The sequence below is a fragment of the Schistocerca cancellata genome, chromosome 4, assembly GCF_023864275.1.
Source record: "Schistocerca cancellata isolate TAMUIC-IGC-003103 chromosome 4, iqSchCanc2.1, whole genome shotgun sequence".
Lineage (NCBI taxonomy): Eukaryota > Metazoa > Arthropoda > Insecta > Orthoptera > Acrididae > Schistocerca > Schistocerca cancellata.
Window position 1 is genome coordinate 610,883,661 of NC_064629.1, and position 19,540 is coordinate 610,903,200.

The 19,540-nt window shown below is 39.8% G+C and overlaps 1 protein-coding gene across 1 annotated transcript in view; it reads right to left on the reverse strand.

The window, feature by feature from the left end:
- The window catches only part of LOC126184444 (probable C-mannosyltransferase DPY19L1), a 227,090-nt gene that overhangs the window by 151,610 nt on the left and 55,940 nt on the right, over positions 1-19,540 (reverse strand). The window contains exon 5 of the mRNA XM_049926835.1: positions 7,518-7,575. Within this exon, the coding sequence (XP_049782792.1) occupies positions 7,518-7,575 (58 nt within the window). The remainder of the gene's footprint in view (positions 1-7,517; positions 7,576-19,540) is intronic.

Genomic DNA, 19,540 nt, shown 5'->3' on the forward strand with positions numbered 1-19,540 from the left:
TTTGTGCAGAGTAAGACGTACTTTTTTCTTCAAAAAATTGCCTCCAAAAATCAAGTGTACCTTATACTCGCAATTAATATAAAAATTCTCAGTGTTTGATTTAAAATTCCCACCAATCTTAAAAATGGCCATCAATTCGATGCCACATGAAACATATTTCTATCTGGCATCATTGGATACAACTGGCAGCATTTTGCAACAATACGATGCAAATGAGTTGCAGGGATTCACAAGCTTCTTAACACTGTCTCTGTCTCCCTCCCACCCCGCCATCTCAAATCCAGAATACTGTCTAGCCTATGTCGTGTCATTGCTTTCTTTTATTGGTAATAGTACAATATTTTTGTTAGTAGCTTCACTGAAGCACCAAAGAAACTGGTACACCTGCCTAATATCGTGTAGGGCCCCCGCAAGCATGAAGAAGTGCCACAACATGACGTGGCATGGACTTCACTAATTTTTTGAAGGAGTGCTGGAGGAAATTGACACCATGAATCCTGCAGGGCTGTCTATAAATCTGAAAGAGTACGAGGGGTTGGAGATCTCTTCTGAACAACGCACTGCAAGTCATCCTGGATATGCTCGATAATGTTCATATCTGGGGAGTTTGGTGGCCAGTGAAAGTGTTTAAACTCAGAAGAGTGTTAGTGGAGCCACTCTGTAGCAATTCTGGACGTTTGTGGTGTCACATTGTCCTGCTGGGATTGATCAAATCCATCGGAATGCACAATGGACATGAATGGATGCAGGTGATCAGACAGGATGCTTATGTACATGCCACATGTCAGAGTCATACCTTGACGTATCAGGGGTCCCATATCACTCCAGCTGCACATGCCCCCTATCGTTACAGAGCCTCCACCAACTTAAACAGTCGCCTGCTGACATGCTGGGTCCATAGATTCACGAGGTTGTCTAGATGCCCGTACATGTCCATTAGCTCAATACAATTAGAAACGAGACTCGTCCAACCAGGCAACATGTTTCCAGTCATCAACAATCCAATGTCGGTGTTGACGGGCCCAGGCGAGGCATAAATCTTTCTGTCATGCAGTCATCAAGGGTACACGAGTGAGCCTTCGCCTCCGAAAACCCATATCGATTATGTTTCATTGAATGTTTCGCATGCTGACACTCGTCGATGGCCCAGCATTTAAATCTGCAGCAATTTGCAGAAGAGTTGCACTTCTGTCACATTGAATGATTCTCTTCTGTCATCATTGGTCCCGTTCTTGCAATATCTTTTTCCAGCTGCAGCGATGTTGGAGATTTGATGTTATACAGGATTCCTGATATTCACAGTACACTCGTGAAATGGTCGTACAGGAAAATTCCCACTTCATTACTACCTCAGAGAAGCTGTGTCCTATCACTCATGCACTAACTATAACAACAAGTTCAAACTCACTTAAATCTTGATAACCTGCCATTGTAGCAGCAGTAACCAATCTAACAACTGTGCCAGACACTTGTTGCCCTATGCCAACCGCAGTACCGTATTCTGTCTGTTTACATATCTCTGTACTTGAATACGCATGCCTATAACGGTTTCTTTGGCGCTTCAGTGTTGTTTTGTAATGGGGGGGGGGGGGGGGGGGGGGGGAAAAAAAAAAAAAAGGTACTCGTATCATGTGGGCTGAAAACTGAAATTACAGGGTGTTTCAAAAAGGACTTTACAAGTTCGAAAATTCATACAAATTAATTCATAGTACCTACAGCGGTGATTTTAGTGTCAATTTGTAGGAAAATACATCAAGTTTTGTCTCGTGTAGCTTGCTAGTGCTGAATCGCACTATAAGGAGCGCTAGCAGCAGTTGCATTAAAGATGGTTGCCTTCACTGGACCCAAGTGTGCTAGGTTTGTGTTTTGGTTTGACGAACTGAAGTCGGCAACAACAGTTCAGCATAATTTCCATAACAAGTACACTAAAGATCCTCGTAGTAGGCCTACAATTTATGAGTGGCATAATGTTTTGTAGAAATAGGGTGTTCAGTAACACATAGGAAATCATCAGGTTGTCCAAGCACATCTGATGACATCATTGATTGAGTGAGACGTTTTGTCAACAGCCCTACAAAATCGACCCCGCATGCAAATCACACATATGATTGTTTGGCATGTGTTGAGAAACCATTTGCATTTGAAACCGTACAGATTGACAATCATCTGATAAAATTGCTTGCAAATATTTCTGTGCGAATATGTTAAATCGATTATATGAGGATGAACATTTCTTGGACAAAATCATCTTTTCTGATGAGTTGACTTTTCACTTAAGTGGCAACGTTAGCACACATAACTGTAGGATTTGGGGCAGTGAAAGTACACATCAAACATGGAAACATGCTGATAATAGCCCAAAACTGAACGTTTTTTGTGCACTGAGCAAGAACAACATGTACGGCACCTTTTTTTTTCCATGAGAGAACCATCAACGGGATAGTGTACCTAGATACGTTACAAAAATCTTAATACCACAGATCACTGAGGATGATCAAGAATGAAATGTTTACTTCATGCAAGATGGTGCACTGCCCCACAATCTGGATGACATCTGGGATTTTTTCAGTGACCGTTTTCCAGGTCAATGGATTGGCCTTGATGCGTCAATTGCACGGTCCCCACGTTCCCCAGACCTGAAACCACTAGATTTCTTTTTTATGGGGATTCATCAAGGATATCATGTTTGTACCTCATCCCAGCTTCTCTACCTGAACTTAGAGCAAGAATTTACACCGCCACTGAGCAAGTTACACCTGCAACGCTACAGTGAGCTTGGGAAGAAATTGACTTCTGATGGGATGTGTGCAGGATAACAAACAGAAGCCACATACAGCGTCTTTAGTATAAGGCGAAAAAACTTGAGATGTTTCCCTACAAAATAACACTAAACCTAGCTCTACATCTTCTTTCAACAAATTTATATGAATATTTAAAGTTGTAAAGTTCTTTTTGAAATGCCCTTTACTAGAATATGCAAAACAACATGGAAACAAAGCAACTGAGCTGCATTTCAGCCCTCCACCAACAGAGAAAACCATAGAGGACTGAAGGCAACAGGGCCAAAACTAGAAGATGGTGTATTGCAATTGATTCAAGGACACTGTCAAAATGGCATTGGAATTAATACCAAAATGATTCAAATGCATGCTCATAAGCTAGTGCTACAGTGGAACTTAGCAGACTTTAAGGATGGAATTGGGTGATGCTACAGGTTTATGAAGCATCATGGCCTTAGCGTGCAAACAAAAACCAAAATATCTCAGAAAATGCCACATGAGTATGAAGAGAAAATATTGTTTCCATCATTTCATAACTCAACATCAAAAGAAAACCAGGGTGGAACTAAGCCAAACAGCGAATATGGATGAAACTTCTGTGACATATGATGTCAGACAAAACTGTTGCCTTGAAAGGTGCTAAAACTATAACTACAAAAACAAGTGGACATGAAAAAATGCTCTACACTGTTGTTTTCTGCTGACAGTACTAAACTTAATACAATGATCATTTTCAAGTGCAAAACAATAACAAAACCTTCCCAAATACCACCTGGTAGTGGTGTTCACATACAGGACAAGGGCTAGGTGGACGAGGATGGTTTGAAATTATGGAATAACAGTGTGTGGGAGAGAAGGAAAGCTGCTTTATTGACAATGAGTTCTCTTCTTATGCTAGATCAGTTTAGGAGTCATTTGAAAAATTCTGTGAAAGAGAAATTGAGACAGGGAAATACAGAGCTTGAGGTTATTCCAGGAGGACTTATTTCACAATTGCAACCTCTTGATGTCTCGATAAATAAACCATTTAAATTTTTATATGAGGGATGAATGGAACAAATGGATGAAACCCAACATGAATTCATGCCGAAGGGAGCTTTAAAATGACCTACAATCAAACAAGTGTGTCAGTGGATAAAACAGTAATTGTCTAGAGTGAGAGAAGACATTATTGTTAAATCTTTCAAGAAGTAGTGGCATAAGTAATGCTCTCGATGACAGAGAAGACCATCTCGTATAAGAAGAGGACAATGACGATGACAAAGAGGAAGAAGAAGAAGAAGAAAGTTCAGATGACCATTTTCAGGAATTTTTAAAGGTCAGTTTGCTTTTATAAACTAAGAATTGTTTTCAGTCTGGCTTTGCAATCTAATAATAAAAATGGTAAAAATATCTTTTTTTTTCTAAACTGCTTAAAAATTAAGATGCATCTTGTAGTCTGTAGCATCTTATAGTCCATAAAATATGGTACTACTTTGCATTGAGATCGGTAAAAAGAGAGTATTCAGTTCTGATCTACAACACACACACATTCAAATGTGGATCCACATTTATAATCTTAAGACACCTACCTGCAGTTTTGTGCAAATAATGAATTCAAAGCTGCCTGGTGATTTCTCAGGCACGTTACACTCTGCCGCACTTACAATCATGCAATGAAAAATGGACCTGTATCCTGAGACCTATGGATGACAACAACAAAGATTCCTACGGTTGGTGAGCATGCCCCAGGTGGCCATGATGGCACAACAAACTTTAAAGCAATTGAATACAATTTTCACCTTTCCTTACACTTCTCCACAACCTGTTGTTTACATGACAGGATCTCGGTATGGTTTTTTTAACAAAATTACTTGGCACATTTCCTTGTTCAGTGAAGAGTTTAACTTTCCTTAGAGTCTCTCAGAATTTCCTGAATCTTTCAGAATTACCCAAGAGTTCACCAACATTCCCATAAAATTCAGTTTCCCTGTGAATTCCCTATTTCCCTTGTTTTCCAGACAAGTTACTACCCTGTAAATGAGGCAGAACTCAAAGAAGACTGAGGAAAAGATGGGCATCACCACAGGCAAATGTCTTAAGTGTAGAAGAAGAAGACGAAGAAGTCACATTTTACTATGTCGTCACACCAATTCCATATGTAGGCAGCATTCAATGGTGCATACAATCTTACCTGCATATACTCTTGTTTCAGTTGCATATACTGAACCTTCATGTATAGGTAGAATTAAATTAAATATTTTATAACACACTTCAGTTATCGACAAATGATTTAATGTGGAACATAATCTCGGCTCATGAGACATTTTCATTGTTTCACATAGTAGTATTTCACATTATACCACACACAGTGGCGGCCCGTACGCATACAAGCTGGGAGCTCAGATAAATATGAGAGTGCGAAATTAATAGCATCTGCAGTATAACAGTTACACTTATCAACATATTATGCAACTTCAGCTGATGCCAATAATAACAATAACAATACGCATAACTTGTCTGAAAAAAGGAAGAATTGCTATTGTGAAATTTTGTTGTTTTTTTTTTTACATAATTCAGTACAGTTTATGGCAAGAAGAAATAATGTTTAAGCTTTCATTACTCTCCGTTTCGCATTTTTGTGTAAGTGGGAGTTTTTGTGCTTTTTAACTTTTTTGGACAAATGTGCAAGATCCCAAATTCATATATTACTCAATGAATTAATGTCTGGGCCAAAACTCAGGCATTGTTACATTGCATCCACACAACTACTTATGCTTATTATACACTTCTTTGTTAAGTGTTTGCTTGTAGTCATGTTTATTTGATTTCGTCACTTCCACAGACAACAGATCTGGTCTGGAATGTCCTAGTTTCTTTGTGGCTAACTTTTCATGGTAATTTTCTTTTCTGTTAGCACTTAACACAGGTTCAACAAAGTTCATGTTTACATTCCACAGGAAGGCCAATTCGTGCACAGTAGACAACCAACTCCAAACACAAACTGTCATTTGAGTAAATGATTACATTCAAGTAGTACTATCTACCATCAAGGTCACTCGAGTAGAAAACAAATGTGGCTCTGCGAGCCATACGGGCCAAAAACACACCATCTTTGACCCCCATATTTAAATGAACTACAACATAAAATGTTGTCCGGTCTAATTTTACTACATAGTGAGTGACTTTGCATATCTATGGAGTGTGCTACTGCATAGTGGGATTTGTGCAAGCGAATGTAGATAAAAGTGTGATACCAACTGGTGGCATTTACGTAAACATGTAGTTGACTGGTAAGGCCTAGCAGTGCATGCAGTGAACCGTGCACATTGTTTACCAAATTCGTATGTATTCAGCTCGTAAGGCAATTACATCACACCCGTTGCGCATGTGCAGAAGCTCCTTAAAATGTGCACAATTGAATGTGTGCTCGCGAACCTGATGCCAAGTTTCACTGAGTCTAGAGGAGTAATTGTAGCACACTGCAGTAGATTTAGTGCTGTGTATTTCAGATTACTGCATCTACATTATGTTTAACAGCACTCAAAGAAAAATAACCAATATATCCTCAAAATGTCAAAAGTTAGGGTCTTCACGTGCTCTTGTGCTCTTTCACAGCAGTCGCCACTGACCACACAAGATTCATCTCCATTCATGTGATGCACGTGTCCAGCTACAAGTTCTGTCCAGGCTTTAAGATGACACTATCATTTATGAATTGCCTTTATATCTTGCTATTGTCTTACAGTTTGGTGAATTGACATACATGGTAGCTGGATTGCCAGTAAAGGTATCATTATAGATGGATTTGAATACATTTTATGTATGAGCTGAGAATATATTGTTTATTGTTCTGAAATGTAGGCAACACATCCAAGTAAAACTGTACAGTGTAAATAATTCCAGCTTGAGTGGCCACAGGTAGATGTATACAAGGGTGGGTGAACAGCTGATGCATGGGCAGTAAGGGAGTCACACTGTAGCCTACATAAACATATGCTTCAACCAAGCACATGTGGGCACGGATGGACAAATGGCATATGAACAGGATGTGAATGCAATACAATGGCATCTAGTGAGCAGACTACAACTTAGGCCTGCCAGATGGGTGAGCACAAGTGCTACTAGGCACCTGTGCCCCAGGGAAGAGAGCTGTAACAGCTTGGTGTACTATATAGTAAATTAGATGTTAATTTATTCTAGGAGGTGAAAGTCACGTGCACTTCCAACATGACACTACAACTTACCAAGTATTTTGTCTAACATATATTTGCTTGATTGACAACACAGTTTTGGTTCTTTAATTCTCTAACATGTATTATTGTTCTCATATGAATGAAAGATTTTTATTTTAATAGCATTTTATCTTCTCTTCTACACATCAGCTAACATAATTTTTGGGAATTCTGTTCATTCTGTACATAGCATTAACCTTGAACATGAAATGCAGTGTTCAGAAAGCACTGTTGTAAATAATGAAATTACACCAATAGTGGTTGTAGAAAGTTATTTCTGTCCATTTATCTATTAAATAAGGACTGCAGACCCACTTGGAGCCATCAAGGTGGTCTTAGTCTTTATAATTACAATGCCTAATACAACAATTTTATGCATAAAATAACTGGGTCTAAATAAGTCTTCACATCTAAAATGACAATCACGTGTTACATCTGCATTCCATATGAAACAGATTCTGGGACACAACACTTTGTTTATGAGTCTTTTAAAATTTCAATGTAATTTGATTAAATTACTTACCTCACCATGATTGTAATAGAAGCAGAGAGTTGATAATATTCCACCAGCAATGGAATCACTGAAAATAAGTAAACAGTTAATTAAGACTTGTACTAATTGTAATTAATAGAAGTGCAATGTCAGTGTACAAGTGTCACCAATACATACGTTCCCTCACTCTGTTAGAAATCGAAAATGGAGCGGCCCATATATGCCTCCTGAAAACAATATGCAGTAATGTTTTGAGCAAAGGAAGGAATGAGTGGAGATATACTGACCCAAATAGGTCCTGCCTAGAAGGTAACCACCATCAACTAAAGATAACATTATTTTGGAGCATGTAGCCTTGTGGAGCATGTGGCTTGTGTGTATCCTCGCTCACCCAAGCCACTTTCTGGTGGGTCACAAGATCATAGCTGCAGTAAAGAATTTGTCCACTGCTGCCAGTTTTTCATTATTATTTTTTTTCATTTTGATGAACATCATAGCATAGAACACAGTTCATGGTTGAAAAACTAGTCCTGCACTTATACAAAATGACAAATAGTTCCTCAGTGATGCAAACAGTCCCATTTATTGCTATTGTGGCAGTATCAAAATAATTACTATATTTGTTTAGGAATAAAATACGATCAACTGACTGTATTTCAGTTTTTCAGGTTTTGATTTCCATTATGTATTTTAAAGCCATTAGCAGGGATTCCAATATTCACTTAAGGCTTTCCTTCAAAACCTGGTAAAGCAGACACTACTGAGGAAGGTTATGTTGTTATATAAATGGGAAAAAAACATTAAAAAAAATAAACCAGAGCAGTATAAAACATCTGCATATTCCGAGAACCTGTTTCACTGATGTCCATGTTAAAACTCATCTAAGATTTGTGGTTTTTATTTCACAAATACAAGGTCTGTTCAAAAACTTCCAGAACTTTGTACACGAAATTTTTCTACATTTACCTTTTACTTATTGTGCAGGGTCTCCTTCGAAATACTCTCCTCCACACTTGATACACCATTCCCAATGCCGTTTCCACTTGTGGAAGCAGCCTTTGTACGCCTACTGTGGGATCACACGAGACGCCATCTGCGAATTTTCTTTTATCTCATCTATCACTGCAAATCTTCATCCTTTCAACAGGATTTACAACTTTGGAAATAAAAAAAAATGTGTGCAGGGGTAGGTCTGAAGGGTAAGGAGGATGAGGCAGCACAGTGATTTAATTTTTTGTGCAAGAGTCACGCACCAACAGGGATGAATGTGCCAGTGCGTTATAGTGATGCAAGAGCCATGAATTGTCTCATCACATTTCAGGCCGTTTCCTTTTCACATTATCTTGCAGGCATTGCAACACATCCCAATAGTACCATTGATTAACATTTAGTCCCTGTGGCATGAATTCCTGATGAGCTAATCAAAGGAAACTATCAGCATGGCTTCGACATTTGACCTGATCTGTTGAGTTTTTTTTTTTTTTTTTTTTTTTGGTCTTGGAGAACTTTTCCCGGCCCATTGTGAAGATTGAACATTTGTCTCAACATCATAACCTTAGGCCCATCCTTATCACCAGTTACGATTCTCTTAAGGAGCATCTTGCTCTCATTTGCGTAATCCAAAAGCTCTTCACAGACTGTGAGGTGAAGGTCTTTCTGGTCTTGAGCCATGGGATGAACCTGGTGGCAGCACGATGCATTCCAAGATGCTGTGTCAGGAATTCATGACATGATCCAACTGAAATGTTACATTCTTCTGCAGTCTCTCAGATAGTCAGTCTCCAGTTGGCACACACAATTTCATTGACATTTCTGACATGAGCAACATTGGCAGATTTGAAGGGCACCCTGAACTAGGATCATCTTTAACTTCCATCTGGCCATTTTTAAGCCAGGTGAACCATTCGTAACAGCAAGTACAGCTTAACCAGGCAGCACCATAGGCTTCCTGCATCATTTTGTGTGTCTATGTAAATGTTTTCTTGAGTTTCACACAAAATTTAATGCAGATGTGTTGCTCCTTTAGCTCTGCCATTTTGAAATTCGCAAACTGTGCGATACAATGTTCTACTCAACACAGTACTGAACAATAACTAACATACATACAACAAGGAAACTTCTGACAGTTATACATTAAACACAGGCATATGGAGGAATGCTGACCTCATTTCACTCCAACACATCATTGACAAGAAATTATGAATGTTCCGGAATTTTTTGAACAGACCTTGTATATTGCTAAGAACCTTAAGTATGAAAACACTGAGAATAAATAGTGTGTGGGGCAAAAGATATTCACTTAAAGTAGTTTATTCTTTTCTAGAGTAAGTACACTGGATAAAACAGATTGCTGTCAAAGACTAGAATTTTCTTACTATTAGAATTTATGTAAATCATAATGACCAAGGTGGCAAAGGGTTGAGAGTAGGTGTGGCTTAAGGATGGACTAGGGTCTTGTATATAAAGGGTGCATGGCAGAAAACCACAAATCGTTAACGTGCCTATCAATGACTCAGTACCTCAACTGTTCAGTGAGTTTTATCTTTACTCCTTAAATTATACTGACTCTGATATATAAAGGAAGCCTACCAACACCACACAATACTATACACAATACATTATACCATACAAAATAAACACTATCAAATGCCCTAAAGAAAGTAGATTCACTTTACCATACAGCTATAGAAAGGTTGACTCCGTGCTTATATCACACCGTGCTGACAGTAACAAGAGGACACACCATAGTCTGGAATTTGTTAGAAACCTCTCTTACAAAATAACTACCATTTTCAATCAATTCAAAATACACATTAGTTTTTGTGCAAAAAATGACTATGACTTCACACACTAAATAAAAGAATAAAACACAAGAAGACTTACACATTCTGGAGTATACAAGATCAACTGCCAAAACTGTACCCATTTGTACGAAGGTCCAAGTGGCATGAATTTTAGAGTAAAGTGGTGTGACATTACAAGCAATAAGTCACATATGTAATGTGTACTCATTATTAATTACAATAGCTTTTTGTTACTGAACATTATTGTTGGTGAATTGGTTATTCAGATACACTTGAGTGAACAATTAAATATGGTCAATTTTTTCAGGTTAACATTCTGGTGCACTGCACAATGCCATTGGCAGAAGTTAAATATTGCCTATATATGCTCTCCTTGCTTTGATTGCACAACTATTTCAAATCAAATTTGTTTCACTGTAATTAATATTAGCCTCTGCAAGGCTACCATACAACATAACTTGTATTCTTGAGCTAAATAAAACTGAGATTGAATATTAATACCATTGTCAGGGTATGTCCTTGTCCCAACGGATTATTTCTATGCCATGTTGTTTTTGTGTTTTGCTATTAATTTATTGACCATCTTCAGGCTGAGTTCTTACAATTCAAAAGATTTCATTGGGGCACAATACAACAGTGTGTAATCAGAGCCCTAGACTAGTTGTAGAGCCATTAAAATAATTTATGGTTGAGCACTTGCTCTCTGGTGGCTGAAAAGTAACAAATTACTATATCTGACAGTTAATTCCATTTCATTTATCTATTACTATAAACCACCCCAATATGTTGCAGTGTAATGAACATCTTGCAGTGTGTCACCTTCAACAGTCAAATAAATCTGCAGTAACTGCCCATTTACATCCTTTGACACACTTAAGACAATATTTACACCTAGCAAAAAATACAAACAAAAACAAAAACTGGAAATACTGGAACATTTAGAAATTTTTAGCTAAAAATATCATGCCACCACGTCACATACTTAATGTGAAGACAGACAGTAGTACAGTTCTTAATACTTTCAATAAACTTTGGCTTAAAGTAAGTATCCCACCCACTATAAGCTCTTTTCTCATCTTACCTTCTTCTGTTCTTTTAAAAGCAACTCATCACAAAAATTAATTTTAAAAACACTCTGTATGTCTTTTCATTGTGATTTAAATAATTTCTCACAGTAGAAAATTAGTCTTTGAAAGTCATCTTGTTTATCCAATCATATCTACAGAGTGGAACTACTTTAAGTGAATATCTTTGGTCAAACGTAATGTTTATTCTCTTAATACATTCATAGTAATGTATGATAATGATATACCTGTGAAATGAAAACCAAAACCCTTAAGAGGAATTTCAGCATGGACCAGCCAATGAAGCAGGTTCTTGCAAAATGCAGGTATTTTACAGTGCCCTAGTCCTCATATGTTTTTCCATTTATACAGAAATATAGTCTCCCTCAGGTGTGTCCGCTTCACCAGGTCATTTTTATACACATTTTTTCTGTCTCTGTGTGTCACTTGTTACAGTTATTAATTTGTTAAAAATACCATACTGTCTCTTATTATGAAGAAGCAATTAAAATTTACAGTACAGTAAGTAATAGTACACAATTTCAGTAGATTATTTTGTGTAGCTGAATAAACAATGTGTTATAAAAATGGTGGGTCAGAAGCAATCAGTACCATCTGTTGAACTGGAGGGAGGTATGTATTACAAGGTCACCAACTTGACCTCATATTTTAAGGACATACATGGAAGACACCAGCCCCCAAAATTGATTCCATGTAAAAATTTTAACAAAAGTGTTTGTTACTGTAACAAATTAAAAATTTTATTTTAGACTTCTAAAAGGTCCTGTGGGAGTTCTTTCAAAGTATCTTTTTGATGCTAAAAAAGTACAAAATCTGCCAAGAGCTTAACTGAGTAAGTCTAGTCCAAGTGGAATGTAGCTGGTACCACAGAGGCTGCACAGCAACAATTGTTTTATCTTAACAGTTATTCACATGCACAGTGCACTGTTTACATTACAAAGCAACTAGTATGACAAGGCCAAAACTTTATTGATCTCCTTAAGAATTCAAGGTCAGTCCAAAACTCTAAGTGAAAAACATGGGAAGAAGGTTTACTACTTTCGAGTGTCTGGAACAGAAACTAATATGTGCTGGATAATTTGCCAGTCTGATAGAGCCATGATTATGTTTGCCATGGAAGTTATTGTGTAAATAGAGGCAAACAGGAAAGAAGTTTGCAAGAAGTTGATGAATCTCACGATCTCATGAACTGTTTTATAATACAACAGCCATAGAAATATGAGAGCAGTCAGAATAACCTGCACCACTAGTACAACGAAAAAGTAAAATGAACTTTCAACTATGCTAATAGGATATGTACACTGTGTACCTACAGAGATCTTCTGACAATTATGTGTGACAAAAACAACTTTTACAACCTTCTAATTGTCATATAATCATTGACACATCCAATTTAATAGTTGGAGATGATTGTATTTTAATGAATGGTTTGTAAGATATGAAATTCTTGTTGGGCAGAAATGAACTAAAGCGAAGTGAAGATGAGCTGTTACAAAAGGGGGAGGGGGGGCATGGGAACAGGTGCAGAGATAAGAGTCGGACAGGTTGAGGCCAGGGATAGTTCAGTACCAAGATACACAGTTTGAAGTAGCTGGTTTTGGAAAGAAGGAAGCAGCCATGAGAGTTGAGCAGGTTGTGTTTTCTGTGGAATGCTCTGCCACTGCAGGTTGAACTTTGCTCTTAGCCAGATTAGTGGAAGCTATTCATATGTAATATCCACATAACAGACCATACAGAAGTTGCAACAGAATTGTTATGGGAGATGGCACTTTTTACTGGTGGCCTTGCCACTTTTGGTGTCTATCTTCAATTGTGTCCTGGAATGAGAATATCCTTCCCAAACATTTCCCAACTCTCTCAACACAGAATTCCATAGTTCACCCAACACATGAAAAATTCTGGTCAATCTGCATCTCACAGCCACTCCCAGTACAATGGAACATGGGTCATATCTTAATGAAAGACTGAGGTGAAAGACTTATCACATGCAGTTATCCAGAACATACTATTCCAGTCCTGTCATAGGCATATCCAACCCACACACATACAGAACTACTTGTGAAAGTTACCATTACATATATCAATTCTGTTGCAGCTTATGCACAACTTTTTATATGGTTATGACACCCAGTTAAGTGCGATTTCTCTCCCCTGCCCCCTCTCTACCGCTTACGATGATCCTTTCGTTCATTGCATCACTCTACTAAACTACCACCACACTGTTATTTCTGAGTTCTCCATCTACATCTTTCCCAGCCCATTCTTCTGCCCCTCTCCCTTTTCCCTGTAATCCACGTCTCCTATTTCATTTCATACAACAAGCGACTTACACTGTCTACATGTCCACATCACAGTGGCCATACTAGTGTCACTTTTGTATCCTGTTCCCTTGCTACCTCATTCTCCCTAGCGCCCCCCCCCCCCCCCCCTTTATTGATTCCCTCTACAAGTTAAATAGTATTTTTTTCCCTGTCTATCATTCAACACCCAAATTACTTGATGGGTGGTTACCTTTATTCTATCTATTTTTTGTATGCTAACCACCGTGCTACCACCTAGACATCGGCCACCAGCCGACATCGGAGAAGTCGTATGACTGACACAAATGACGCGACAGTCACTCCATGTCCACTATTGCGAAGTATGACCACCAGGGAGAGACACTGTGGCCAAGTGACCACACACCACAGCTGCACAGGCATCTCCCAGTGCCACCTGAAACACACAGTTTCCGTATGCGATCGCTGCCCAGCTATTGTTCTCAGTCCACTCTCACTCATCGGGCTGTTTCCTATACTAGCTACAGCTGTACTGTACCTATCTTGACATATGGCTACAGCGTACATTTTATCCATTGTGAACTACTGTCCTGTGAGATCATTAAATTTAGTTCTGGAGGTGACATCGTGTGTTTTTTTATGTTGTGAGTTACAACATAATTGGCAACAATCACAGCCATTTTTCATTTATTACGTAACCTTGGACCTGTGCAACAAGCTACATTACTGGATGCGTTGTTGGAAGCTGTGCGACAGAAATTTCTGCAACAGCACTTCAAGGGATAGAAACGTCAAGAGGCTTGCTGTCCGTGTCACTCTCTCAGCAGTCACCTTAAGTATGCCATCATTTCTGCCTTATGATGAGACAGCAGAAGAGTGGGAAGCATGTGAAAAACGCCTCCAGCAGCACTCTGTCACATTCCAAGTAACCATTATAAAATCGCTTTTCCTATCATGGATTTCAACCAGTTCATACCAGTTTTTATGCAAACCGATCCCTCCCACGGAACCAGCACACCTGATTCTTGATGAATGTCAACTCTACTATGCCTTGTCATTGTTTCCCTCACAGAGTTTTATCAGTGTCATAAACACTCTAATCAGTCATATTGCACAATGGCAGCTGAATTGCAGGGACTCAGTAGGAAATGCTGTTTTGTGACTCCAGTAAATAAGGAATCGTACGCAGAGGAGATAATTTTGGATGTGATAATTCGAGTGGTTCTGGACAAGGAGGTGCACCAGAAAGCTCTGCAATTTGAGGACCCTACTCTAGAGGATATTTTAAAATGGGCCGAATCCTTCTAAGTTTCCCGGACTGCAGGCTGGGGCAAGGTGGCGGCTGTCACATCAGAGCCGGGAGAGGGATTCAACTTTGTCAACACAACAAATGCAGCAACAGTAGAGCGCAGACACCGCCACACTCCAGTTCTGTCTCACAAACGAGGAAAGAAGTCTCAGCCATCCAACTGGTGCTCTGTTCTGTAGTCCAACACGTGGGCACAGTATGAGGCATGCCAGAAGGAAAGACATCTCATGTTTGTCTGCTGTGCTCTGGACGAAAAACACTCACCTTGACAGGTACTAATGGATATTACTGTGATTTTGTCAGTCACACCACAGTGGTGTCACTTAGGAAATGCGCATCATGCTCACTTTGTGCAATAAACAAATTTAGCTACAAGTTGGCACTGAGGCCCCTGTTAAACACTCAAAGATATCTCCAGCTGGGAGCAGTGCCCCTTCAATCCACAGCTCGCCACTTAGTGGCATATAACAAACAACACAATCCACTTTAAGGACAGCTTACAATTATGGCAATGTACAAAGGTGTCACACAATGCCTCACCTTCCTTGTGACTCACAGTGTGGATCCAGAGATTCAATTCGGCCTTCATGCCTTGGTGATTTGTCTCAGACCACATACAGGTTAGGGAATTGGTAACCCTTGGTAAGGAGTACCTTGACCTTTTCTCTGGGGGGTTTGGGAAGAACTTTTCAGCACACACTACATTAACACTCGGCACATCCTCGCTTCTTCCATGCAGGACCTGTGCCCCTCGGACAGAGTGATGCAGTTAAGAATGAGCTAGACAGATTGACAGTTTTGGAACTCATCGAAGCCATGTCTGCAAATGAGTGGGCAACATCTTTGGTTATAACCCAGTAAAGATAGCATTTTGGATTGCAAAAAGTGAAGTAATTTTGATTTTCTGGTATGCTGTATGTATTACCCATCTCATGAAAAATCCAAGTTTTTGGACTGTCTCCCCTTGTGCAGCATTATTCACCATCTCGGAGAAACCGCTAATAAATGGCACTTGCTTCCAGAATATTTTAGGCAAAAATATAATAGTATCAGTTTTAAAGAGTGTTACATTTCCTGCAAGTTTCACGTATAATACGTTGGAAAATTCAGAACAGCTACTGAGATACAAGGCTATGAAAATCAAGAAATCACAACTGTCAGATATGCCAGTGGTTTCACCTTAAATAACACTTCATGTACAGTTTTGTGCACAATGCATAATAGCCATTGTTGCAGAGGATTTAATTTCCTTCATGAGTCATGCAATATATTTGTAATTACTTTCTATACATGCAGAAAAATGTTACATTAAAAATGTTAGTGAAAGTGGACATGAAACTGAAAATGCCATCCTCAGTCAAAAATAGTATTCCTGAATATAATATCGTCTTTAAGCCATTATGTATGTAATATATGATATGTGGTTCACAAGACTCATGTTATTTCTGGGGAATAAGTAGTTTTGAAAAAGAAAAACACAAAGTTTTAACACTTTTACAATACTTATATTTCAACAAAATACTGTTTAAAAATGGGCCTTAAATTTTATTTTAATGACATATACAAATTTTTAACTTAAAAAAAAATAACCAATTTTTGTTGTTTTGGCTATGATGTGGTTGATGTATACAAGTTATCAGTTTGACCAATACACATGGATCATCTAACTCATCTTCCATGTTGAATTCAACCTCTGGTGCATTACTGCATGGTTTGAATCCACAATGAACATAAACAATGTATCATCGAAGTCCTACTTTTTTGCAGGTGCATTTGTTGCCCCGATTCTTTTTGCACTGGCATGAAATCATGTTTGGTAGATTGGTTTGTAGGGTAAAGGGACTAAACACAGCATGGTCATCGGTCCCTTTTGACTCAGCCACACAGGTCTTGGATTAAAACCATACCCCACTAGAATCCTAATGAAATGTGGGGAAGGAACAAAATGCGTAAAACTAAGTGTGTAACCACACTGAAAGAAAAATAAAAGTAGCAAGCCAAAACTGTAAACATTAACTATAAAGCAAAAAGCGGTATAAGGTGCTAAAACAATATAGCAGACAGCATGGGCTGGCTGATCACAAGAATAAAAAAGGATGACCCAGCCACTCTGCAACACACAAAAATCTCCAGCCTAAAAATACATGGCAAAAGAATCACAGATGGTGAAAACACAAACACCAAGTCAAACAGACAGCACCAGAGGGAGCGAGGAAGAGTGAAAGTGGAGGTAGAGCAAGGCCTGGGAGAATGGCCACACGCCCACCCTTAGAATGAGTGATAAAAAAAACCTCCCAAATAAAACTTACAACTAGATCAGTCAGTAAGGCATTATCACCTAACATTGTAGGTAGTGCATCAGGAAGATTAAAAGTCTGTCTCAGGGCGGCTAAATTGGGACAGTCAAACAAGACGTGGACCACAGTGACAATGAGGTGAGTCCTTGTGACACAAGAGGTGACTGTGAGTCAGCCAAGTATGGCCAACATGGAACCAGCAAAGAACAATGGAGTCCTTGTGAGAGGCTCACATGGAGCACCTCCACACATTCTTCGTTTCCTTTACCATATGTAACTTGTTCAGTGGAGTCAGGGAGTGCCATTCTGTAGTCCAGAGCCCAAACACTTTGCGGCATAATACTGATCGAAGATCAGATTCCGGTATGCCTGTCTCCAGATGCAGTTTAAAAGTAGCCTCTTTGGCTAGCCTGTCGGCAAGTTTGTTTCCCAGGATTCCCAGTGTCCTAGGGTCCATATGAAGACCACTGACCCTCTACATTGTTTGAGTGCGTAAACAGGCTGTTGGATGGCGAGGGTAGCACTGGTTGAGGCCTTGTAAGATGCTCAAGAAGTCACTACAAATGAGGAAGGACTCCCCAGCGCAGGAATGGATATGCTCAAGTGCACGAGAGATGTCTACTAGCTCTACAGTGAAAATGCTGCAGCCATCTGGCAAGGAGCACTGTTCAGCATGTTCTGCATGAGCATAAGCGAACCCAACCATCAAGTCATCAGAGTAAACCACCTCTGAACCTTGGAACACATCAAGAATAGAGAGAAACAGGCACCCGAGAGTGGCAAGGTGAACTGAGTGTTCTGGGCTTGTGAGAGGTCCACACAAAACCCGCGGTTTAGTTATACAACATGGAGGTGTACGTGAGTGGACCTGCAGGAGAGGGGGTAGAGGGAATGACTTGAGTTCAGTGAGAAGGGACTAGACACAGACTGCAGTTATAATCTCCAATCTGGGCCGCCATTGTGAGAGACAAATCAAACTCCACAATGGTGCATAGGGCCCAGCATCTGCAATGCTGAGGGCGGTGCTGAACCATATGCGAGGCTCCCATAGTCAGGACAGGACTGGACACAGGCTTTGTACAGCTGCAACAGTGTAGGGCCACCTGCACCCCAGTCAGTGTGACTCAGGCATCGAAGAATGTTAAGGTGCTGCCAGCACTTGTGCTTAAGCTCACGAAGATGGGGAAGCAAGTTAAGCAGGCATCGAAAACCAGTCCTAAAAAGCAAAAAGAGTCCATGACATTAAGGAGAGGGTCATCAAGATAAGTAATAGGTGTGGGTGAACTATACAATGGCAATAGAAATGTATGATGCAAGTCTTGGCAGCTGAAAACCGAAAGCCGTGGCTGCACCTTTCATATAAGAAGGGTGATACTGAGGACCTCACGGCTGCTGTGAGACCATTAATGACCACTAAAAAGAGTTGGACACTCAGTGCAGAGCCCTGCAGGACCCCATTTTCTTGGATATGGGTGGGTACTGTGTAAAGCACCAACTCGAACTCTGAAGGTGCGGTGCGGCAAAAAGTTCTGTATAAAAATCGGGAATGGGCCCTGGAGATCCCACTCGTGCACAAGTAGCAAGGATGTGGTGTTACCAAGTGCTGTCATAGGCTTTCGTCACATCAAAAAAGATGGCAATAAGGTGATGATGGCGGAAAAAGGCGGTTCAGATGGCAGACTCCAGGTATACCAAGTTGTCAGTGATGAAGTGACCTCATAAACCACCCTGAGATAGAGCCAGAAGGCCCCCGAGACTCAAGGAGCCAACAAAACTGCCAGCTCACCACATATTCAAGCAGCTTGCACAGAATGTTGGTGAGGCTAATAAGATGATAGCTAATCTTATCTAGTGAGTTCTTATCACAGTTTAGCACTGCAACAATGATACTTCCTTGCCACTACGATGGGAGTTCACCATCACTCCAGATGCGGTTGAGACGGAATGGAGGTGGTACTGGTAATCCACTGACAGATGTTTAATCAATTGGTGATGGATGTGCTGTGGCCCAGGGGTTGTGTCAGGACAATCTGCAAGGGCACTGAGAAATTCCCACTCACTGAACAGGGCATTGTATGGTTCAGGGTGGCATGCAGTAACATCTACATCTACATTTATACTCCGCAAGCCACCCAACGGTGTGTGGCGGAGGGTACTTTACGTGCCACTGTCATTACCTCCCTTTCCTGTTCCACTCGCGTATGGTTCGCGGGAAGAACGACTGCCGGAAAGCCTCTGTGCGTGCTCAAATCTCTCTAATTTTACATTCAAGATCTCCT